Below are 26083 nucleotides of genomic sequence, written 5' to 3'. Positions count from 1 at the left end.
ATACCCTGAGCAAATTAGGCCCTCAAGGAGCAAGTAACTAGGAGAGTCGAGGGTTCCTGAAAGAAAGCAGACAGGACCCCCGAGGAGCGGGTGTCCTTAAGGTTAGGCAGATCAACCCCGGAGGGCGAGTAGAAGCGAAAGGCCCCCAAGGAGTGGGTACCCAGAGCTTCCGTGGGAGCGAGATACCCTGGAGGTTAGTGAGGAATCCGACAGCTTAGAACCAGTCAGAGTAGCAAAACCGAAGTCCTTGCTAACTCGTTGAATTGGAGCGGAGCGGAGGTTTAAATACCCGGAGGCACTGACATTATGCGGTGGGGGCCGCCTCCGAGGTTTCTGGCATGATGTATTCATAAACATAGGGCAGCGTGCGCGCATGTGCCCTAGGAGACCTTCAGAAAGAAGCATGGGCGGACAGGGATGCCCATGCTGGCTCGGAGACGCCGAGAGTTTCAAAAATCCAGCAGCGCAGAGGAAAAGGGTAGAAGAGAGGTGAGGCAGAGCGGGTCGCAGCCTTCTGCGACCAACGGATGCAAAAGATTCCCGAGAAGTCCCCTTTTTGATTGACTGAATTTGGGAAGACCAGTTTAACTGGTCTGTAGGACATATTTTTCAAGATCAGGGGCTTTACCCAGCTAACTTTGAAAGTTAGCTGGATAAACCTTTTAAAAATTGACCCCTATGTTTCCTGAGGTGTCTCAGTGTGGAACCTTTAACGACTACATGCAACATTTCATCCTTTGCATAAAGCTCAATACAGATTTTCTGTATATGAGGACTTTAAAAACTATATGCCAAAGACTTCCCTCACTAAATTAGTTTAAAATGCATTACAAAACTCAATGTCAGAATCCATCTCACAACACATTTAACAGATTTTTCCTTATAGACTTGAACGGTATATACATTTTTAAAAAAATAAATATCAGATTCAGTCACCGTTTGCCAATTTGCAACTGCAAATACTCTTTTATCATGTGGTCTCTTTTTTTCCATAAATCTGTGGTCTACACTTTACTTAGTGTAAAATAATTACTGCGGCTTTTTGTAGGGTCACATATATTTATGTGTTTGCACATATTTCTGTAATCCAAAAATGCCTTATGACTACAGGGCTCTCAGTCTGAAATAACCTATTTGTATGGGGATTAGCACAGTGTAAGTACTGTGCCTCAAAATAATCTTTCAACAATTTTTATTAACTTAAGAATGTTCTTCCTTGAAATATTGAATCAGAGTGCTGATTCATAACTACATAGCATTCAGAATAGTAAATGTAAACTTTATGCAAGTCAGTGTAGTATCCTCTTAAAGGTGACATCTGTTCTCCTAGGAAATAATCTATAGGAACCTGGTGCACTCAGCATAGGAGCTGATGCACTAAAGCATAGCTTGCACACACAATATAATATCATGCCATGTGGCCCTAGCGTATATACAACAGTAGGTCCCTGATGACATTAATGTATGCACTAAAATGAGCACATAGTACATGTTAATTGAACAATATCAAGAGGCAAATTAAGCTTTAGCGCGCCCACAGAAATAGTGTGGTATATCCTCCTTCATGTGCTATTTAGCATGTGTTTGCTAAGGCCTAAAATTTAACACCTATCTTGGAGAAAATGTTAGCTTTTTAATGTGCGCACTATGTAAAGGCCTTGGCTACCAGCAAGGGGCCTCTTTAGGAATGGAAGAGTAGGCTAGTGGTTAGAGCAATGGATATGGCCTCACGGGTTCAGATTTCACTGCTGCTTCTTGTGGCATTGGGCAAGTTATTTTACCCTCAGGTGCAAAAAACTTAGATTGTATGCCCTTTGGGAATAGGGGACTTTTATTAATTGTACTTTTTAATTTTAATAGATGTATAGCCCACCAGTCCTTCATTGCTTGCTCTTGATGAGTACAGTGGTTAAAATATACAATATAAAGTATACATCTAACATAACCATAGTAAATAAAGACATGTGTGACTACATCATTGGACTAACGTATGAAATTCACAGTTTCTTAAGCCCACATAAAACCCTAGAATTTGGGAAAAAATAAATACAACATCCTCAACAGAGAGTCTCAAAGCCTTTACGAAACATTGACCTTTTTCAGTAAACGTAAGTGGTCTGATTTGGTGCGGGTCTCAAGGGCCAGCAACAGGAAAAAGATCTATTATTGTCACCCTCCTTTCCTCTCCCAAGCAGGCAGATTTTTATCCTCTTCCTGCCTCCAGCAGCTCCGTCTTCCGCTGCCCCCTTTCTTTCTCTGCGTGTGGTCCCTGCTGAAGAATTCCCCCTCTCCGTTTTCTATTGTCAGCGGTGTGGCTCCTCCCAGGGGCTCAGGGCCTCCGACAAGCTCTGGGCCTTATAGCCGCAGGGATGAAGAAGGGGGCAGGGTGTCTGAGGAAAGATTCTGGTTGCGGAGCTGGTGGAATTAAGAGGCTCCCAGCAGCAGATGATATAAATGGATCCCTCAGCATTGCTGGTCTTTCTCTCCCTCTCTCCGCCCTCCTGCCAGCGCCCTCTTCATGAACATCGCTGGTGAGGGAGAGGAGGATCAATCAGCATTGGGAGGACGCAGAAACAGGAAGCTTGCAGAAAGTAAATTTGGTGGGCCACAAATGTTAGTCAATGTGCTGGGAAAAATTGTTGTATGTGGGCCCGCATTTGGCCTGTGGACTCTAGTTCAGGGACCCTTGCAAGGACACATTCCTTCTCCTCCTCTACATCCTTTAAATTCCTTGGTAGAAATCAAAGGCACATGCTTTCGGTGTGGTTTTCCCCTCTCTTGGAAATCTTTTTTTTCTGTCCTTTCACGTTCCTCTCCTGGGTAGTAAAGATACATTAAGAACATAAGAACATGTCTGACCTCTGCTCTGACAACAAGCACCCCAGCCAGATACAAATCTGGCTGGATTTTCTGCAAGATGACTAAGCCAGGAGGAAAAGAGGACTGCACATGCTCAATTTAGCACGTATGTGCTAATTTCTGTAGCAGCTACACACTGTTTAGTGATCAGGCAGATGTAGAGCAGAGCCCCTATGCTTTTTGGGTTAGCGTGTATGTTAATAGCATGTGTGCGCTACTGAGGCCAGTTTTTAGCATGTACACTAAAAGGTTTTGGTGCATCACATGTTAAGTGATATTTTAGTGTAACCCCATCCCCTGGTGTAGACTGCTACCTCTCTCCTCTCTTCTGCCCTCCCGCCAGCTCCTCTTCATGACATCACTGGTGAGGGAGAGGAGGATCATCAGCATTGGGAGGAAGCAGGAAACAGGAAGCTAAGTTGGAACTAAGTTGGAATGGAGGTAAAAATTCATATTCTCTCTGTAATCCCAGGCTGATATCCTACCACAGGACCCCAAGGGACACCTTTACTTTCAAGGGCTCATGCTGTTAAATGCTTCCACGTTCTAAAAGCCTAATTCTTTCCAGGATTCCCTGGCAGGAAGGAGACTTCTCTCCAAGATCCTGAGCATTGTCTTACAGTCATTATCGTGCTGGAAACTATTATGGATTCCATCTTAATTTTACTTGATAATTGTGAGTTCATGAAAATGCTCATTTACAAATTCTTCACTACAATCCATTTACATTTTTAGCTTTCCAATAAGGTGATATAATGTATTCTTTCATTTCTGATCCTTTCCAGTTTCAGGAGTAGTTTCTGAGCTTCCTCTCAAAATTACTGGATAGGATGCTGAAACCCAGTTTCGGTTCCAAGTTTCATAACCTTATCCAGATGTACAGAATTTAAGTCTTACTTATTATCCAGCCTTCTGGCTGTCCTTTATGGAACATGAAGTCTACCTTCCCACTCCTCTTTTAAATATCCAAATGATATAGTTGTGGTTAACATCAGATGGGTGACACTGGTCTTCTTTTAAGTCCACTTCTCTTCCTCCATGAAATGAATGGAAATTCATTCCTTCGGTGACCTTCAAAGGGTCATAGCATCTCTTCGATTTAAAGACTCCCGAATTCTTCATGATATTAGATACTGAGTCCCTGGATCCTTGGGGATCTCAGGTAGATGGTAAAAATAAAACCGGTCTCAAAATACAACCAAAAATGAAGAAGGAAGATTGGATAAAACTTCTTCATCCAGTAAAGGAAAAGAGCAAAACTAGCATCCTTAAGTTTGGAAAAGGGCACCTTCTCTCCTTTTCCAGTTCCAGGTCGCTTTCCATGAGGCCCACAAGTCCCTTCCAAAAAAAAAAAAAATATGAAAAAAACACAACAAAACCAGGAGTAGAAACAGGTATGTCCTGCCTCTTGTAAAGGCTAACTAAAAATCCACAAATGGCACTACTGGTCACTAGATGATATATTAGTAACAGAGTTTATTAAGGGAATGTAACCTTTGTGTAACAATGGGGAACTCTCTAGTGCAAAGAGGAGTGAGCAATGTATGAATGACAGGGTGGCCCTGTCCCAAAGGGGCTTTTTACAATTAAGAGTATAAAAGGGAGTGTTCCACAAGGATTAAGGTCTGATCACTGAGGAAGGGGTATCAGGGAAAGAGGTTTCTAGAGGGTTAAGCCATTTGAGTGATTAGAGAAGAAGTAAGTGCTACCTATTGTGCTAACTATTGAGGTGTCACAAGTATTAAGAGAGGATGTAGACTAAGGAGAAATTGGTGTGCCACCAAAAGGCCCTGAAGGAGAACACCAGACTAGGAAAGGAGTCTGGAATCAAGGTGACAGAGGATTTAAGAAATAATCTAAGGAGACCAAGGCTGGGGAAGATTGAAGTAAAAGTGAGAAGTGATGTTAGAGTTCTACAGGATCCAAGGGAGACTTGGACGTAGACTTGGACGTAGATGTGGAAATTTGAAGACTTGGACATAGTCATGGACGTAGACATGGAGACGAGGACAGGAACAAGGAGGGATGAGCAAGACCTTCAGGCGCTCTCACAGCATGTGGGGCTGGTCACGGACCACACTGTCTCCGTCGTGCCTTACACAGCCGGATGGCAGGTCGCGGACCATGAGGAGAATGGAACAGGCTCGGGAAGTCTCTTAGCACAGGGTTGCAGTGACCCCTCGGATCCTCCGGAGTCGAGACTAGGAAGACAAGATAAAACCTTGGAGTTTGGCAACTAGGACTAAAAACAGGGAATCTCTAGAGGCACGGGTCTTACAGAACCTGGAGCATTAGGACCAGATACATGATGGAACTTGGGACAACAAGGAGACTTGGAACATCAAGGAGGCTTGGAACATCAAGAAGGCTTGGAACAAGGGACAGCTAAGGACTGGAGAGAGATCTCGGACATGGCTAGAATGAAATCACAGATGTCACTCTGGAATGGAGATACTGGAATGGAGTCACGGACGTCTCTCTGGAATGGACTCACGGACATCTTGGAATGGACTCACGGACATCTCTCAGGAATGGACTCACGGAGCATAGACATCAAGACATGGAACAGACATCAGGATTCGAAGTCACGGACATCAGGACATGGAATGGGCATCAAGACATGGGAAAGACATCAGGATTTGGAGTCATGAACATCAGGACATGGAGCAGGCATCAGGTAAAGGGAACTCTTCAGGAGCATCTGGATAGATGCAAAGTCAATGAAGGAATGGAGCGAGGCCCTCTTATAGTGCAGACCCAGGAAGAGGGCGGAGACTGACAGTCGGTGGGTTTGCAGCCACTTCTTGTTGCTAGCCCTTTAAGAGGAGGAGAGAGGCATGGCCGTGCACCTAAGGAAGACCAGAGGCAGGCTGCAGGACCCTGGAAAGCATCCCTGCAGAGCAGGAGGAAGCAGGCCATGTCGGCATTCTAGCCGCATAGGAAGAGGGCCCAGAGTCAGGTGACGTCTGCGGCGTCCCTGCTAGGTCAGAGGGCAGGACCAGAGGAGGCACCCAGCCACAAAGAACCTCAAGGGCAGCCTCCTGCCCATGAGGGAAGCGGCGTCCAGAGGCAGGCAGGCCTGAAATAGCAGCGGCGGTTTCCAGGCCGCATGAGGCCTGATCATCAGCGGCTCCAGCCACTCTGAGCCACGAGGGGCAGCAGAGGTAAGGCCCTATCTGCGGATACCGCAGGCAGGGGCGCAACAACATATGGTCTCAAGTAGGGGATATCTGCTCCATGCAACTGCACAGAGAAAAACCCAAGTATCCAGGGGAGGAAATAAAGAAAGTAGAAAGAAGCAGATTGGACAGAAGCAGTGCTGCTAGCTATGCAGAAAGCACTGAGGGTTTAAAAGACTGGGCTTAGGGAGGAGCACAGAAAAAACAATTTTTCCTTTAATACAGAAAGCTGTATCTTGGAGCCTTAAGAACAATATTAGCTGTAGAAGTTTGTTTTCAAGTAAGGAGAGAAGCTCAGTTTGCTCAGTGAGGGGGGAAAGTGAGTTATTGGCTGCTCATGCAGGGTTTTTTTTGTTTTTCATTTTTGCCTTCTCAGAGAAAAAAAAGCTGCCAGAGTGGTATGTGTGTTGTTTTGAACAGGGTGTGGCCCTTCAGCTGCAAGCCAGTTGCTTTGCACTATTGCTCAAGAAAGTTATCCTTGTCTGTTGGAAAGCATGACTGAGCAGAAATACAAGCTATGATTCAATCCTCCTGTAAGGACAGAGACAGCCTGCAAGAGTATTACCATGCAATGGTCAGACTGCTTGGGTGTGAGCCTGTAAAGTTCAGGAAGCAAGCCAAGCAGGTATAACTGCCAGTCTGGCAGAAGTAAAGATGAAAGCAGAGGAAAGCACAGCGCTGTATGAATTACTTGACTGGTGCTTTACTCTCCAGAGGGACAAAGCTTCAGTGGAAGATAAAGCAGCAAATGTGCTAGAGCCTATGGATCTTGTGACAGGGAAACTTGGCATGGAGCCAGTGAATATACTACTGCAGAAGCCTGAGTTGCAAGAACAAGCACAGCATATGCAAGACAAGAGAAGGAAAACCAGAGGAATGAACTTGCAGTGACTGTGACTTGTGTGCAAAAGAGCTTTTGGGTGGAGCTTTACAGCTTGACCTGAAGTAGGCAGTACAGAATGGCCTATTGGATGGAAAAAGTCAGCATGCAGGAGCTAGACAGAGGCACTGCAAAGAGGCCAGATGAAGGCACTGTAGAGAGGAGCCAGATAGAGGCACTGCAGAGAGGCCAGATGAAGGCACATGTAGAGAGGAGCTAAATAGAGGCACTGCAGAGAGGCCAGATGAAGCACTGTAGAGAGGAGCCAGATAGAGGCACTGTAGAGAGGAGACAGATAGAGGCACTGCAGAGAGGCCAGATGAAGGCACTGCAGAGAGGAGCCAGATAGAGGTGCTGCAGAGTAATACAGATGCAGATGACACAGAGGAGTCAGAAGAGGCTATGGAAAAAAGTGGAAAGGAGAGTTGGCCAGCACAGGAACACCCAGATGAAGTCTAGTTGTTTGGGGAATAAAGTTCTTATTTTACCCCTTAAAGCTCTTCATAGCAAGCAGTCACTATCTATATGCCTTCCGCTTATTGTGACGGTCACAGGGTACCTTTGTTTAGTTGTCCCGTCTTTTAAAGTTATTCTGGTAGAGATTGTATCTGGGACTTTTTCTGCTGCTGTGACTTTTTTTTTTTTTTTTTTTAATGTTTCTCTCTGTTGACCTCCAGTCACAGAGATGCTATTTAACGTTTTCCAAACTTGCAAAAGCAGCACCTTATGAACAGGCATTTAGTAAGTGTATTAGGTTTATCTGTATCATAATTATTTAATGTTTACTGATTCTTGATGATATTGATATTGTACTTCACTGAGAACTTGACTATAGATTAGCAGAATATAAATACTATGTGAAATAAGTGAATATGATCCTGTAAGGGTAGCTTAACTAGTTTGATCACATCTCTGGCATTTTAGAAGCTAGCAGCTGGAAATGTGATAAGCCACTTGTCTGAGAGACTTTCAAAATGTCCTTGTGGACTGCGGCTACAAGGAAGTTAGAGGTAATAATTTTAATAGTCAGGTAGACATCTTGATAGGGCAATGACAGTAATTGGACAGAAAAGGCAGAGGGGAAAAAGAAAGAGCCACTTCTTCACTTCAGACGTTCCTGCACATATGCCTATTATCAGAACCCAAACCATCAGGAACCAGAGGGATTGAACGCCTCGGTGCATCATGATGGGCAGTGAGGGAAGAGTGGCAGGCAGATGTCAACCTGAGATCACACTAAATACACCTTTAGATATAGAAAACACACCATTACTTGCCGCAGAGAAAAAATAATGGAGCATTTCCATTGAGACCTATTTTGAGGCGATAGGAAGACATTTTTAAACACCAGATATTTCAGTGTTCTCTTCCTCATTAATACCTACCTTGGTCAGTGGCCAAATCTTTTATGTTCTTATTATTATTATTATTATTATTGTTGTTTATTTTTGCAAAAGGCTTGCTTGTATCCCCCTTTCAGTCTGCACCTCCACAATGGCAGGATCCTTCACATAGAGAATGAATGAGAGCCAGAGGAGCAACCCAGTGTTCTGTGCCAAGAATCAAACATCAGAAAACACTCAGGAGAGAGAAACACGTTCAGAGCGCCCTTTCTGACTATGTTGAAGGATTCTGAAATTTGGCACTGCTTTTTTTTTTAATCAAATAAGAGCCCAAATTAAGAAATGTTGGTTCAGACGTGTATTGTTAGAATTGTTTAGCTACAAAACAGCTGATAAACCAACCGCAGTTGGAGAATATTTCATCCAACAGCTTGTTTTCCCTGCAAAATCAATCGCAGTATAATCACAAAAAAAAAAAAAAGCATCAAATTAAGTTACACAAATTAATGTGAATCCATGTGGTGCAAGAGTACCACAGAACTGCTTCGGTTCTTTTTGTTTTGAAGGCAGTCTGTAAACCCCTGTGGAGTTTCCCTTTGAAAATTGGGATGGCAGGCACAATGCAGGTAATTTTTATTTTTTGCCAGTGTACTTCTGAGCCTGCATGGGAGCAGGTCCAAAATATGGACCCAGGTAGAGATTTGAAAAGGAAAATCTCTGCACATACGATCACTCATTTGACCAAAACTTTGCCTCTTCCATTTATGTGGGTAAAAGCATGGGAGCTGTTACTTATCCCGAACTGAGGGTGAAGGAGACATTTTCAGAGAGCCTTTTTATGCAGGTGAACTGTTTACGCACAATAAACGGTTCTGAATATTACTTGCTTCGTAACTTCCCAATTTGGGGATATTGATATCAGATGCATGCATATAGATAGCTTTTTTTTATATATATTGCATTATTTTAATGACTGTCTGTCTATAGGAGTTCTGTCATGCCTGCAGCCAGAGACACTCCGATAAGGTGTGATGACATCTTGTTAGCTCTCCCTACTTTCCTCAGTCCCTCTGCTTTCAGGAGACCAGAGAAAGAGAAGCTCATTGATATTGGCCTAGAATGTAGGATAAATCTAGAAAATTTTAAAAAGAACATTCTGTCCACTGTTTTAAGTCTACTACCTTTCAGGAAGCAGACATACAGCAGCAAGTAATAAAACATCACTGTGTCGAACTGAAGTGCTTCTATATCAAAGGGCTTCTGTCATTCTGTGCCTACGAGCAAAACTCTTTTTGAGATGAATAGGGCCTGAAATGTTTACTTTTTAAAAGCAGTAATCTGTGCCGGCTGAACGTTTTCTCAGTCAGCTGTATTGCTGCTTCAAGTGTATAGCACTGCTGCGTTTTTAAAACCCATTTTTTTAACCAGCTCGGCTGTGTGTGTGTGTGTGTGTGTGTGCCTGCTATTTTTTTTCAGTTGTTTTGGAAATCTGTGTTAAAATGTGCATGGCGTACAAAATTGCTGTAAACCTCAATGAAAAAATAAATTCAGCTAACAAAGCATGTTTTAGTCTTGAACTTGGCACCATGTGGGCTGCCAGCATGGTGCTGCTGTAGCTCAGACCTGCATGGCCTGCCAGCCCAGTACTCTCTGGCTTGGTGCTACAGAAGGCAATTTTCAAACACCCAGTTGCACACGTAAGTGGGGGTTCCTGAAAACTTCTCACCCCTCTGTGCAGGTAGGGCACTACATGCGTTTCTCTCACCCATGGCTGGCTTTTGGGGGGGTCTTGACACCTGTGTGGGTGGCACAGGGCGGCCATGCACAAGTGGGGGTGCCGCTATTCAATTTCATCAGCACTCACCCCCCCCCCCCCCCCCATTGCCCTCATCTGGGCGGGAGGAAAAAGAGAAGAGAGAGGGAGATACTGGGTACAGGATGAAAGAGAGAAAGTGAGACGCTGTACTGAAGACACCAAAACTACTTGAAAAATGCAGCTCTGTGCCAGTGATATCGCTGCTTGACTACCATGTGTGTGGGGGGGTGGGTGTGGGGGGGGTATTCCTAAGGGGGTGTGTGTGTGGGGGAGTATTCCTAAGGGTGTGTGTGGGGGGGGGGGGGGTATATTCCTAAGGGTGGGGTTGTGAAAGGGGTATGCATTTTTAAAACAGACACACACAAATTTCCCCAGATAAAGTTTCCCCTTTGAAAACTGGTTGCAGTGTCTTTGGGTAAAAAGTCCCTTAGGATTTGCACTTCTGTGAACAGTTTCAAAATGGCCCTCCCAGGACTGCCTGCACGCTGCTGCCTTGAGCCTGGCCCCCACGCGGCATTCTTTTGGCTTGGCCAAATGCGGGCTTGCGGGCATTGCACTGGTCTGGCTCAACTTCAGGAAGGCCGCTGTCCGGTGGTCCACACTCCTGCATCTCTTTTCTTTCATCCCCCACATGACGTTTCACAGAATCCCTCCTAAGGGCTGAATGTGGTCAATAAACGAGACTTATGCAACTTGAAAGTTATGGATTGCTGCTCCCTGGCTTGGACTTAGGTTGGGAAACAAGTGACCTGAGATCAAATGGTACTTCTGCCAGTGCCAGTCACGGTGGGTGGACTTGGGAAGAGTCACTTTTTCTCCCATTGTCTCGGGTCTGTCATATGTTATAAGGTTAAAAAAAAAACCCTCAAAAAGGAACAGGCCTCTCCCAGTACCTCCACAACTTATCACTTTAATGAAGTTATTAACTATCAAAAATCTTGTAAAAGAAATAAAAGGTAGATGCCCTTACTGTGCCTTTTCAACAAACTTTCAACCTAATACTAATGGGAGCAGATTGCAAACAGCGCCAGGGCATAGATTTGTTCAGCAACCCGGCGCGAAAAACATTTACGCCCCAATTTATAACATGTGCACGGAGCTGCGCGCATGTTATAAAATCCAGGTCAGCGCGCGCAAGGGGATGCATACTGTGCACCTTGCACGCGCTGAGCCCTAGGGGAGCCCCGATGGCTCCGAAATCGGAGTGCCCTCGGAGGGAACTTTTCTTCCACCCCCCACACCTTCCTCTCCCTTCCCCTATATAACCCGTCCCCCCAGCCCTAACTAAAAACCCCCTCCTGACCTTTATCTCGAAAGTTACACCTGCCTCTGGGCAGGTGTAACTGCGCATGCCGGCCAAGTGCCGGCTCACCATCCCTCGGCACGGCAGCTGTGCCGGAGGCCTCAGTCCCGCCCCCAGGCCGGCGCCCTGCCCCCGGACCCACCCCCGGAACGCCCCATTTTGCTAGCCCCCGGTCATACGCACTTCCCAGGGCTTTGTGCATGCCGCCGAGCCTATGCAAATAGGCTCGGCGCATTCAGGGGCAGATTTTCTCGGGTTATGAGCGTATGTTATGTGTGTAGCCTTTGAAAATCTGCCCCAGTATGAATCTTCATATGATATACTATAATGTTACAAACTTTAAACCACATCTCACATCATGCACACACATCTACTAATGAACACTCACCCTACTTCCCAAATCCCTCCCCATCCTACAACATACACATAACCATCCCCACAACCAAGAGGAATATTTCTGTCTAAAAACATAAACAAGTTTTTCATCCTTCAGAGCTCTGACTTTCCAATTATATGATATAATGGCAAACAGTCACCAATGACTAAGATTTCAAAACAATTTTAACCTCAATTCCAACAGTTTGAAGAATGTAGACCTCTTCTGTGAAAATGATCCATACACAGAATGCAAATATAATGAAGATCTTATCCTGCTCGATGACTTGCTGTAATCAAAATAGCTTGCTGAAATTCGAATAGCTCAAAGGCTTACTGATATAAAGAATAATCCTCCCAAGTCATCTAATTTCACAGGATTTCAACTCTGGAGAACCCAGAAGTGCGGACAACCATCCCCACAATCACCTTACCAGTGTGTGGGGATTTTCTTTTCCTCGCAAAAGAAAACATTTTGTATGCCCTATACAATGTTGTGCTCTCATACTATGGTATCAAACCTTTTGGATTGTGCATCTGTGAAACTGGAGGTTGGGGGGTGGGTGGTGGTGTCTTCTGTTTAAAAATGTGAGCTCACGTAGCTCACGTAGTTTCAAGCAACATGGATTGTTATGTGACAGTTAAGGTGATTGTGGGGATTTTATTATCTATTACTTGCAGGGAATTTAGAATATTTTGTTTTGGGTATTGATGTTTCTGTGTTTGTTTTTTTGTAGAATAAGTTATTTTTTGGTTCCCTAATGAGGGTAGCCATGTGCTGCCGAAACACTGCAGCATCGGGCGTTTTCTGGGCACGTTGAATCATCGGGTGGGACAAAAGGATGTCTATACTTGGGATGTTCTAGTGAAAAGTCTGTGAGGATTATAGCTATTGCTGCTCTACACCCTCAATATCGGGTGGGACAAGATGGTGTCCGCACTTCTGGGTTCTCCAGTGTTGAAATCCTGTGAAATTAGATGACTTGGGAGGATTATTCTTTTACATCAGTAAGCCTTTGAGCTATTGGAATTTCAGCAAGCTATTTTGATTACAGCAAGTCATCGAGCGGGATAAGATCTTCATTATATTTGCATACTGCATGTGGATCATTTTCATGGAAGAGGTCTACATTCTAATCAAACTTAATATTTCACTTGGAAGCAGCTCCATCACTGCTCTCTACATTAATAGTGGGGGTGAAAAGGGAATTAGAACATAAGGTTACTAAGAGCCAAGAGAAACAGTTTAAGTATGAGAAAAAATAAGTGTAAGGCTTGCTGGGCAGACTGGATGGACCGGTTGGTCTTCTTCTGCCCGTCATTCTATGTTTCTATGTTTCTTCAAACTGTTGGAATTGAGAAACCTCGAGGTTAAAAATTGTTTTGAAATCTTACAGAGACATTGGTGACTGTTTGCCATTATATCATATAATTGGAAACTCAGAGCTCTGAATGATAAAAAGCTTGGTTATGTTTTAAGACATCAATATTCCTCTTGGTTGAGGGATGGTTATGTGTTGTGGGATGGGAGGGATTGGGGAGTAGGGTGAGTGTTCATTAGTGGATGTGTGTGCATGATGTGAGGTGTGTATGGTTTAGAGATGTACATTATAGTATATCATATGAAGATTCATATTATGTTTAGTGGTGAGAGTTTGTGAAAAGGCACAGTAGGTCATCTATCCTTATTTCTTATTACCATGATTTTTGATACATAATAAACTTCATTAAAGTGATAAGTTGTGAGCTACTGGGAGAGACTGTTCCTTTTTTTGGGGGGGGGAGGGGGTTTCATTATATTTTGACAGTCTATGTATGGTTTATGTTGTTGTGGTTTTTATATGTTGTAAGGTGCCTTATCAATGCCGCAATAAAGAAATCTAGTGACCTTGAGTTGAGCTCAAAAACACAGTCACAGAGGACAAGCTTCATGTACCCCTATTGCCTCTCTTTTAGATTCGGTGCAGGACTGCCCTCGTAGTTGTCATGGGAATGGTGAATGTGTCTCCGGAGTCTGTCACTGTTTCCCAGGATTCCATGGAGCAGACTGTGCGAAAGGTATTATTTTACTGATTCTGTAAAATCATGTGTGTGTGTGTACTGTGTATAGAGAGAGTAATTTAAGGTTGAATTGACTGCATGCAAGTTCATTGTTTTTCATTCAGAACCCACACTGAAGAGGCAAAGAGCCCAAAGGAAGACCTGCATATAAGCAGGCCATGAATCAATAGGAGTCATCAGATCCACAGTTTGCAAAAGTTCATCCAGTAATCTCCAGGAAATTCATTTATTACCAGTTTTCTCCTCTTTGTTTCAGTATCTTTTTCTTTAGGATTAGTTGACTTCATGCATACGTTTAGAAGAAAATCATTGTTTTTGCCTCTTGTGATGTTTTGCACTGTTGGAGAGGAAGGTGATAGGCAGCCTTAGGAACCAGGGCTGTGAGGTGTGCTGTCTTGTAGTCTATCAGGAGATGGGTGCTGTCTTTCCACACACTGATTCTCAAACAGCAAACAAGGTTAAAAGAAAAACTCCAGTCTTTTCCCCAGAAGCCTAACCACTAAGAAAAGCTTTGATTCTGCCTAAGAATAAAAGTCATGCGCCTTGTATATTTTTCAGTCCTCTTCACCATTTTAACAAAGTGTTCCCCTCCAAAAGAAAACCATTGAAGTTTAGTGCATCCTGTAAAGTGCAACAGATCTGGCAGAGACTTGTTTGTAGCTGGACATAAATCATATTTTGATGCCTGATACAGCAGGCAGGCTGGTAACCTGAAGTGGATGAACCCAGGAATAGGTCTTTGGAGAGATCGTTCCCCTTTTTGCTGAGCTCCATTGCCTAACTTGGTCAGGTAAGGGCTTTGCAGCATGGTTGATGAGTCTGCAGAGAGATGGATATTGGGTTTGTGTTGCCAAGGTGCAGAGAATAGGAGAGTTTCCTCAGAATAGGATAGCTGGGCTTCCTGTAGAGGCCAAATGCATTAATATCGTGCTCTCTGATAACCATTAACGGTACCGTTACAGAAGATTAAGCATTGCAGTGTTGGTAAATTTCCTTCATTCTCATTGACCGTGCCGTTAATTCCAAGTGTTATTTGTCTTAAAGATCATTATTACATTTAACTATCAGGCTAATGTCTTCAATTATGTTCACATGTTCACAGAAAAAAAAATTTAAAAACAGAAATATTGGAGTCTCTTGAGCTTCTGACAAGTATTCAGAAAACCTCCTGATAAAACTTGCAGAGACCATTTAAATGCCAGCACTAGGGATTTATGCATATTATTTTATAGTTCCATAAATTAATCTAAGGCGATATATTACCAGGAACAGTGGAAGATAAACGTATAAGAAATTGTTGAAGCACTAAATCCAATGTGCTGTACCTCCCACAAGAGCAGGTTGAGTTGTCTGTGAGATCACCAAATATAAGGACAGGCAGAATGAAAAAAGACAGATCAAACAGGAACACACATTTTCCAGCATTCTTTTCCCCAAGAAACTGCTATCTAGGAGGCCAAGCACTGACCTAAGTAGGAAGGGGGGACACAACTGGACATGGTAGGTTACAGACGACAGCCAAAGAAAAGGGAGGGCCCCAGTAAAAGTCACAGAGGGCAGCAGAAGAGAAGAGCAGAGTGGAAGTTCTGTTTCATCCAATTTGATATACCACCACCACCATTCATACAATAAAATCAATTGACAATTAAAATAAGTAATCATCATCGCACAGACAATATAAAAGGAAACAATAAACGATATTTAATATATATGATAAAACCAACATCGTTGAAAGTCCCTACCCCACAGCCCCCAAACTGTACTACCCTCTAAACATATGAAGTTGCTGAAGACAACAGAAAAGAAGGCAGCAGAACAACAATAGTCACAGAAAGCAGAAGAGAAGGGAAGGGCACAAAGGAAGTCACAGACAGGCCGATACAGTAAGGAGCGGTAGGAAGAGCTGTGTTAGTGCCAGGCGCACCCGCGGTTCCCGCACGCACAGTACAGCTCACCTACCGCTCAATACTGTATGTAAATAGCTTGCAAATGCAAGCTGTGTCTAAGAAGCGTCCGTGAAGCGTTAGGCCCGCGCAACCCATTTTACTGTATAGAGCGCTATACAGTATCCTGGGTGCGCTGGCCTAACGCTTCATGGACACGCTGGTATCTGTCATTTCAAATGTCATTTCAAATGACAGATACCAGGAAGTGGACAGTTCTCCTACGCTCGGGATTGCCAGTCCTCTCTCCCCTCCTCCCGAAGCAAGCAACGAAAGCGGAAAAAAATCGAAAAAATGAAAAAAAAACAAAAAGCGAAAAAGTGAAAAAAAAAAAGCAGCAAGAGAGAGAGGGGAGAGAGGACGGGCAATCCTACGCTCGGGATTGCCAGTCCTCTCTCCCCTCCTCCCGAAGCAAGGCGCGAAAAGCAGCCTTGCTTCGGGAGGAGGGGAGAGAGGACTGGCAGTGTAAAGCAATGAAGCGACTTACTTTTTTTGCAGCCCGCCTCCGGAGATGGACATCGGCGAAGACGACCACGGCTCCCCTGCCTCCAGCTGCCCGCGAGGATGGATGCCTGCACGGGCGAAAGCGGCCCCTCTGCGTGCAATTGGGCCGCTCAAGACGTGACGTCACATGCCATGACGCCAAACGTCATGATGTCACGCCTTGAGTGGCCCAATTGCACGCACAGGGGCCGCTTTTGCCCGTGCAGGCGCCCATCTTCGCGGGCAGCTGGAGGCAGGGGAGCCGCGGTCGTCCTCGCCGATGTCCGTCTCCGGAGGGGGGCTGCAAAAAAGTAAGTCGCTTCGTTGCTTTACACTGCCAGTCCTCTCTCCCCTCCTCCCGAAGCAAGGCTGCTTTTTGCGCCTTGCTTCAAGAGGAGGGACTGGCAATCCCGAGCGTAGGATTGCCCGTCCTCTCTCCCCTCTCTCTCTTGCAACTTTTTTTTTCGCTTTTTCGCTTTTTTCCGCTTTCGTTGCTTCGGGAGGAGGGGAGAGGACTGGGGCTGCCCCAGAGACCAGCACCCATGGACGTGGCCAGGGCAGGTGAGCGGGGGGCTGGGGGAAAGTTTGCCGCCTACCCTTACCCCTGCCTCTAACGCAGGGATAAGGGTAGGCAGTAAGTTAGCAGGTTAAACGCGCGGCAAAACGGCAGGGTAAAAAAGCGATAGTCGGGGCGCGCGTTACTGTATGGGAGGGAATAGCTAATTCGATCGTTTACATCTAATATACATGCCACGGGCGGAAGGGTTTACCCGGTGACTTAAAGAGGCGGTAAGAATAGGTTAAAGGGGATAGTGTATCGTGGGTTGGACTAACATGGCCGAAAAGTAAGTAGAAAGCGGGTTAGGAGCAGGGTAACCGCAGCCGCATGTTACTGTATTGACCTGAGAGAGAGGGAGAAGAGAAGGGAGGGGAACAGAGGAAGTCACAGAGAGCAGGAGAAGGAAGGGGCAGAGAGGAAGTCACAGAGTGGGAGAAAAGAAGGGAGGGGCACAGAGGAAGTCACAGAGAGCGGAAGATGAGAAGGGAGGGGCACAGAGGAAGTCACAGAGAGCGGGAGAAGGGAGAGGCAGAGAGGAAGTCACAGAGTGGGAGAAAAGAAGGGAGGGGCACAGAGGAAGTCACAGAGAGCGGAAGAGGAGAAGGGAGGGGCACAGAGGAAGTCACAGAGAGCGGGAGAAGGGAGGGGCACAGAGGAAGTCACAGAGTGGGAGAAGAGAAGGGAGGAGCACAGAGGAAGTTACAGAGAGTAGGCAAAGAACCATTTTGATAAATTTTTATTTGTAAAAATGGTATAGAAATGCTTTTAAATAACTAAAAAAAATAAATATTAAGTCGGAGAATGTACAGAAAAGCAGTTTTTTTCTGTACACTTTTCCAGTGCTGGCCGAAATTAACGCCTGCCTTTGGCAGGAGTTAATTTCAGAAAGAAAAATGTGTGGCTTAGCTGCACATTTTGATTTCTGTATCGCACAGGAATGAATAATAGGCCCATCAACATGCATTTGCATGTTGCAGGTGCTATTCATTTCGGGGGTTGGCCGTGCGTTTTCGACACGCTATTACCCCTTACTGCTTTTCTGTATACCCTCTGACTTAGTATCATAGCGATATTAAGTCGGAGGCCCCAAAAATAAAAAAGAAAATCAAAAATTAAAAAAAAAAATTAAAAATCTACCCACAGCGGGTTGGAAGACGGATGCTCAATTTTGCCGGCGTCCATTTTCCGAACCCGTGGCTGTCAGCGGGTTCGACAACCGACACCGGGACAACCGACACCGGTAAAATTGAGCGTCTGCTGTCAAACCCTTTTACCACAGGCCCTCATTTGCATGCAGGCCGATACTGAATTGCACGCCCAGGACACTGGCCTGTGTGTGCTTCGGGAAAGCGGGCACTTGCCGTCTCTCCCCCGCTTCTTTCTGTATTGGCCCGTCTGTGACTTCCGCTGTGCCCCTCCCTTCTCTTCCCCCGCTCCCTGTGACTTCCTCTATGCCCCTCCCTTCTCTTCTCTGGCTCTCTGTGACTTCCTCTGTGCCTCTCCCTTCTTTTCTCCTGCTTTCTGTGACTTCCTCTGTGCCCCTCCCTTCTCTTCTCCCTATGACTTCCTCTGTGCCCCCCCTTCTCCCACTCACTGTGCCTTCTTCTGTGCCCCTCCCATCTCTTCTCCTGCTGTCTGTGACTTTCTCTGTGCCTCTCCCTTCTCTTCTCCCACTTTCTGTGATCAACCAACATCGTTGAAAGCCCCTACCCCACAGCCCCCAAACTGTACGACCATCTAAACATATGAAGTTGTTGAGGACAACAGAAAAGAAGGCAGGAGAACAACAATAGTCACAGAAAGCAAAAGAGAAGGGAAGGGCACAAAGGAAGTCACAGAGAGAGGGAGAAGAGAAGGGAGGGGCACTGCTAGCCTGCGTTTGGCTGCGCGTTTTCGACGCGCTATTTTACCCCTTATACACTAAGGGGTAATAAATAGCGCATCAAAAATGCGCGGCCAACCCCCCAAAACTAATAGAGCCTGCAACATGCAAATGCATGTTGATGGGCCTATTATTCATTCCCACGCGATACAGAAAGCAAAATGTGCAGCGAAGCCACACATTTTGCCAAAGGCAGGTGTTAATTTCAGCCAGCACCAGGAAAGTGTACAGAAAAGCAGAAAAAACTGATTTTCTGTACACTCTCCGACAATATTTATTTTTTTTAATTTATTTAAAAGCATTTCTATACCAATTTTACAATTAAAAATTTTATCAAAATGGTTCACAAAGTTAATATTAAAATAAAAATCAAATTAAAAAAGAATAAAAAATTGCACAAAACAGGTATAATAATCAAAGTAAATGAATTTAGTAAAATTTAACTACTCTTAAAAAAGAGAAAAAGGAAAAAAGACATGCTGTTCAATTACCCTAAAAAATAGGGAAGTAGGAGGGATAAATTGATAGCAATATTGTCGGAGGCCCCCAAAAAAATTTTTTAAATCTGCCCATGGCCCACAGGTTGGAAGTTGGACGCTCAATTTTGCCGGCATCCATTTTCCGAACCTGTGGCTGTCAGCGGGTTCGACAACCAACGGCAGTAAAATTGAACATCGGCTAGTCAAACCCACTGACATCCACCGCTTCTGTCAAAAAGGAGGCGCTAGGGACGATACCGAATCGCGCGCCCAGGACACTGGCCTGTGCGTGCGTCGGGAGAGGCTCTCCTGCGCTTCTTTCTGTATCAGCCTGTGTATAAGGGGTAAAAATAGCGCGTCGAAACATGCAGCAAACACGGGCTAACAGTGTGCTCCGCTGGAGCGCACTTTACTGTATTGGCCCGAGGGACCGGGAAAAGAGAAGGGAGGGGCACAGCAGAAGTCACAGAGAGTGGGAGAAGAGAAGGGAGGGGCACAGAGGAAGTCACAGATTTAAACTTGCCATTTGAATTAATGGTGCAACATTTTTACTGCTTCTCCTGTATGCTTGTAAAATGTCGAGCAATCTACAGAGGCTCCAGCTCTCTGTTACGGAGACTTCCAGGAAACAAGTGCATTGGTTTTGGTTTTTAGAGCTTTGTAGAAGCGCTCTGAAACTGGAATGCAGTGATGTAACAGAGACTGCCTCTCACCACTTTCACACATCAGCAAGGACAATGACATTCAAACTGAAACATCCAGAAATAAATCATTTAGGAATTAGTTTAGTATATTTATGTCAAACAAAATTATATTCCTATTAAGCAGAAACAAATGTCTATTAGTTATGCATTAGATCTTCTTCCCTTTCACTATTCACTGAGGAACAGGCAGGTTTCCACACATAATGTGTGACTTTGTCCAGTCATGAGTTGAAAACCTTTTCTCATTCATGACTAGTAAAACAGAACCCTTCATCTATCAAGCAAGCATTGTATATTCTGTTTAAAAGAACTGATTATGGTAATTGCATATAATATGGTGCAGTTACATTGGAGGTTCATGTTGGAAGTACTGCCTCTCACACCTTGTTATAGGGTAGTCCCGTCTAAAAACACTCTTCTCTCCCCTTATTACTCTTTTATTTCATCTACTATGACATCTCTTTAACAGGTTTAACAACAAATGTTATTTTTTCATTTTTACCACATCACAGGGCTTCCTTAAGTGCTTTAGAAAAAAAAAATAACAGCTTGAGGTATCACTTTTCTATAAAAACTATCCAAGAGCAGATCACTGTTTCTCTGTCATAATGATAGGAGTACAACTATGAATGGAGGATCAAATGATTACGTTCTCTGTCTGCAAATAGTTCAAAACAGAATTTCCCGTTTAATTATGGGGATTTCACACAGGTCATCTCTTTCACCAGTTTTACATGCTTTACATTGGTTCCCTATTAAAGCACATGTGTATTTTAAGATTTTGATATTGAGATTTGGGCATGATGGAGAATGGGACCTGATTATTTGAGTAAGAAATTGAAATGGTATACTGCTGGATGATAGTTAAAATCAAGTCAAGGAGCCTTAATGGTAGTGCCTTCATTTAGAGAATTAAGGTATATTTGGATGTGGTCTAGGACACTTTCTACTGTGCTTCCTGTTTATTAAATTCATTGTCAGTTGATATTAGAATTGATCACAATTGTTTGGCCTTCCAATAAAACATGGCTGTTTTTATGAGAATAAAACTAGACATGTCTATAGGAGGTTGAGAGATAGAGTGAAATGATATACAGTAGTAATTTACTTTTACTTGTTTTTATTTCATTTAAGAAATGTGTGTTTGTGTTTGATTTTATTTATGGATCATGTCATTTTTTGTTTGTGATGTGATGAAATTATGCTTGTTGTCTTTGTCTTCCTCCTCTAGTGATCTTTTTTATTGGGAAAGCAGTTCATGAGATATTCTAAATAACTAAATAATTTGATGAAATAAAGTCATTAACTGAGGCAACTTTCCTCCTCTACAGCCATTTCTTTTACCTGCTTCGTGTAAGCAAAGTAATAGGGGGATGGATATGAGCAACTGGAGGACATACATAGGGTTCACCTATCAGCTCAGCTAGGGCTGCTGCACATTTAGCTGAGCAGTAAAGTCCTGGTGTGAAGCCAGACAATTGCAAGTACAAATGCCAAGATCCCTAGCTGTAAAATGGGTTGTTGCACTGTGGAGTGCACAGCACGTGTTGGAACATTTACACTCTCACTCCTAGCAAACAATGCATCTGGCTTGGATTTCTACTAGGGATATGCAGAGGGACGCCATACATTGCATTCGTGATTCGGATTCATCGGGGAGCAGATACGTTGCATTTGGCCGTATGGCGCCCCGATGCGTTAATACGGTGATTTCTATTCGTGTCCCAGCTAAAATGAAAATGAACTACAACCCCCCACCCTCCTGACCCCCCCCCCCCCCAAGACTTACCAAAACTCCCTGGTGGTCCAGCGAGGAGTCCGGGAGCCATCCCCTGCACTCTCACACCCTTGGTGCCAGTTTCATCATGGCGCCGATAGCCTTTGTCACAGGGGCTACCGGTGCCATTGATCAGCCCCGTCACATGGTCATTGGCGCGATCTTGTGCTCCTACCATGTGACAGGGGCTGAACAATGGCACCGGTAGCCCCTGTGACATAGTATGGGCAAAGGCTATCTGCGCCATTTTGAGTACTGGCATCGGACGGCCGGCGTGCAGGAGGTCGCTCCGGACCCCCGTTGGACCCCCAGGGTCTTTTGGCCAGCTTGGGGGGCCTCCTGACCCCCACAAGACTTGCCAAAAGTCCAGCGGGGATCCGGGAGCGACCCTCCTGCACGCCAGCCGTCCGATGCCAGTACTCAAAATGGCGCCGATCGCCTTTGCCCTCAGTATGTCACAGGTACCGACGGTCGGCCCCTGTGACATAGTGAGGGGAAAGGCTATCGGCACCATTTTGAGTACTGGCATCGGACGGCCAGAGTGCAGGAGGTCGCTCCGGGACCTCCTGGACCCCCAGGGACTTTTGGCCAGCTTAAGGGGACCCCCAGGGACCCCCAGGGACTTTTGGCCAGCTTAAGGGGGCCTCCTGACCCCCACAAGACTTGCCAAAAGTCCAGCGGGGGTCCGGGAGTGACCTCTTGCACGCTGGCCGTCTGATGCCAGTACTCAAAATGACGCCGATAGCCTTTGCCCTCACTATGTCACAGGTACCGACGGTCGGCCCCTGTGACATAGTGAGGGCAAGGCGATCGGCGCCATTTTGAATACTGGCAGCAGATCGCCTTTGCCCTCACTATATGCATATAACCTGAAGGCACAGCAATGTGGGAATGCTATATAATTAATCTGCATTAATAAACTACTATTCAGTTCCTAACATTCTTTATCTACCGCTCTGAGAGGGACTCTTTCAGTGGGACAAATACCATATAAAAGGGCAGAGAAAAAGCCACTCTTATATAGAGTGAATTTGTGTTATTGTATCCAGTTCCTGGGATAAACTATACATCCCAAAAAGTGACTAATCACATTACTACATTCTGGGAAGTGTCACAAATGCCTATATGATCTCCCTTGTCAAAATCCCACTTCTTTGCTGCACTTCTGCTTTAGATGCTGGATTTAAGGACAGAAATGATTTTACGTAGTAGCATAGATGACAGCAGAATAAGTCTATACAGTCTTCCCAGATATTTCTATCCGTATTGCTCCTTATGCAAGACAGCTTCCACTGACTTCCTCCTTGCTTCTCTACCATCGTGGACAGATGATCATACCTGAAGACTGGAGGATAGCAAATGTAACCCCAATATTTAAAAAGGGATCCAGGGGCGATCCGGGAAACTACAGACCGGTTAGCCTGACTTCAGTGCCAGGAAAAATAGTGGAAAGTGTTCTAAACATCAAAATCACAGAACATATAGAAAGACATGGTTTAATGGAACAAAGTCAGCATGGCTTTACCCAAGGCAACTCTTGCCTCACAAATCTGCTTCACTTTTTTGAAGGAGTTAATAAACATGTGGATAAAGGTGAACCGGTAGATATAGTATACTTGGATTTTCAGAAGGCGTTTGACAAAGTTTCCTCATGAGAGGCTTCTAGGAAAAGTAAAAAGTCATGGGATAGGTGGCGATGTCCCTTTCGTGGATTGCAAACTGGCTAAAAGACAGGAAACAGAGAGTAGGATTAAATGGGCAATTTTCTCAGTGGAAGGGAGTGGACAGTGGAGTGCCTCAGGGATCTGTATTGGGACCCTTACTGTTCAATATATTTATAAATGATCTGGAAAGAAATACGACGAGTGAGATAATCAAATCTGCAGATGACACAAAATTGTTCAGAGTAGTTAATTCACAAGCAGATTGTGATAAATTGCAGGAAGACCTTGTGAGACTGGAAAATTGGGCATCCAAATGGCAGATGAAATTTAATGTGGATAGTGCAAGGTGATGCATATAGGGAAAAATAACCCATGCTATAATTACACGATGTTGGGTTCCATATTAGGTGCTACAACCCAAGAAAGAGATCTAGGTGTCATAGTGAATAACACATTGAATTCATCGGTTCTGTGTGCTGCGGCAGTCAAAAAAGCAAACAGAATGTTGGGAATTATTAGAAAAGGAATGATGAATAAAACGGAAAATGTCATAATGCCTCTGTATCGCTCCATGGTGAGACCGCACCTTGAATACTGTGTACAATTCTGGTCGCCGCATCTCAAAAAAGATATAATTGCGATGGAGAAGGTACAGAGAAGAGCTACCAAAATGATAAGGGGAATGGAACAACTCCCCTATGAGGAAAGACTAAAGAGGTTAGGACTTTTTAGCTTGGAGAAGAGATGACTGAGGGGGGATATGATAGAGGTGTTTAAAATCATGAGAGGTCTAGAACGGGTAGATGTGAATCGGTTATTTACTCTTTCGGATAGTAGAAAGGCTAGGGGGCACTCCATGAAGTTAGCATGGGGCACATTTAAAACTAATCGGAGAAAGTTCTTTTTTTCTCAACGCACAATTAAACTCTGGAATTTGTTGCCAGAGAATGTGGTTCGTGCAGTTAGTATAGCTGTGTTTAAAAAAGGATTGGATAAGTTCATTACCTGCTATTAAGTTCACTTAGAGAATAGCCCCTGCCATTAGCAATGGTTACAAGGAATAGACTTAGTTTTTGGGTACTTGCCAGGTTCTTATGGCCTGGATTGGCCACTGTTGGAAACAGGATGCTGGGCTTGATGGACCCTTGGTCTGACCCAGTATGGCATTTTCTTATGTTCTTATGTTCTTACCCAATGTCCTACCTAAGCCAATCCGCCCCACCCCAGCCCACCCATCCCCAATGCCTCACTAGGCAGCGTGGTGTACACTGTGCAGACCTTATGGTGACCGATTGCAGGACAGGCCCCGGAGAACATTTTTATATGCTGCTTCTTTCATTGATAAATACAACTCAAACAGCTTTGAGAAATAATTAAAGTAATAACCTGGTCCGTAGTTTGATGGTTTCTTCTTTTAGGTTAAAAATCAATAAAAACATCTTATGCTAGATTACTAAGGGAGCTAAAATCAGGTTCTGTGTATTTGTATCTTGGTTAAGAACTTGACCACATGATAAATATCACATAAACCTTCTTACACATCTGAAGGGATTTTAAAAGCTGTCGGGATGTTTCTAAGCGGTCATTTTGCAGCACTCGATGTAATGAGGGACTGGAATTTAGGGTATTTCTGACAGTTGTTTGTCCCAAGAGAGTGTGCTTTCAAACTCTGATTCCCTCTCGGCCACACTACAATAATCAAGCCCCCAGCTTCCTGCAGTTGTGATAAAGTGGTAGCCAAAGTCAGAGAGATGCTGGGATCCTAGGGAGAGAAATAGCCTGTAGAAGGGAGGTGATGGGGCTGGCCTGCCAGCTCAGTGGCAGTGCTGCAGAGGGCCTGGGTTCATTTCTCAGGTGCAGTGAAAGGACCAGGCCCACTCCTTCCTCCAAAAAGCAGGAAGGAGGTGATAAAGCCTCTGTACAGGTCGAGAGTGAGCCTTCACCTGGAGTATTGTGTAAAAATTCTGGAGGCTGTGCCTCCAAGCACAATATATAAAAGGATGACTGCAGTCCAGAGAGAGCCTATCAAAATGGTGCAGAGTTCTACTTCAAAAGCAGGTCCAGTGACAAAATCTAGGGAGCAAAATCCTGCCAGCGTGAGGCAGAGAGGGGCGGTGTGCCAAAGCCTGTTCCATCCAAGATAGGAGCGCGGGTGCCAGAGGCGTTTTCCACTGGTAGGAGAGAGGGCTGCGCTGGAGCCGTCGCCAGTAGATAGGTTGGGGAGGGGCGATGCAGGACCAAAGATTCACTTAGGGTGCCAAATACTCATGCAGCGACCCTGATCAAAACGTACATGAGATGAGACTTAAGCAATGAAATATGTACGCCCTAGAGAAGAGAGGGTGATACATCAGAGACATTCAAATACGTCAAATGTATTAATAATGTACAGAGGAAAAATCGCTCTACAACCCAGAGGTTCCCAGCCTTTCTAAGTATGCAGACCCTTTTTCAGCTGCCAAAAGCTTTGGGGGTCCCAACCCCAGTCTCTCACCCAACCCGCAAGCCCATCCCCTCACACTTCCTTTGTATCTCCACTCCCCCCACAGTTCCTTCCTTCCTTTCCAACCCCCTCTCCGTCTTCCCCCCCCCCCCCCCAGCCATTCCATACCAGTCTTTCTTCCCTTTTCCCTCCCCACCAGTCTCTCCCTCGATCCCTCCCAACTAGTGTTTCTCACTCTCCCCAGTCTGTCCCAGTCATTCTCACTCCCAAGCACTCTCTCTTCTTCAGACCTCCCACTTTCACCCTATATTAAATCTCTCTCTATCCCCCAGT

General features: G+C 44.8%; 1 protein-coding gene across 1 annotated transcript in view; it reads left to right on the top strand.

Moving 5' to 3' along the window:
* TENM2 (teneurin transmembrane protein 2) overlaps nucleotides 1-26083 on the top strand; it is a 2776334-nt gene that overhangs the window by 2453220 nt on the left and 297031 nt on the right. The window contains exon 12 of the mRNA XM_029583832.1: nucleotides 13712-13813. Coding sequence (XP_029439692.1) covers nucleotides 13712-13813 — 102 coding nt within the window. The remainder of the gene's footprint in view (nucleotides 1-13711; nucleotides 13814-26083) is intronic.

The sequence above is a fragment of the Rhinatrema bivittatum genome, chromosome 18 (genome assembly GCF_901001135.1).
Source record: "Rhinatrema bivittatum chromosome 18, aRhiBiv1.1, whole genome shotgun sequence".
NCBI lineage: Eukaryota > Metazoa > Chordata > Amphibia > Gymnophiona > Rhinatrematidae > Rhinatrema > Rhinatrema bivittatum.
Note: the sequence above shows the minus strand (reverse complement) of the source record. Positions and strands in the feature narration are given on the sequence as shown.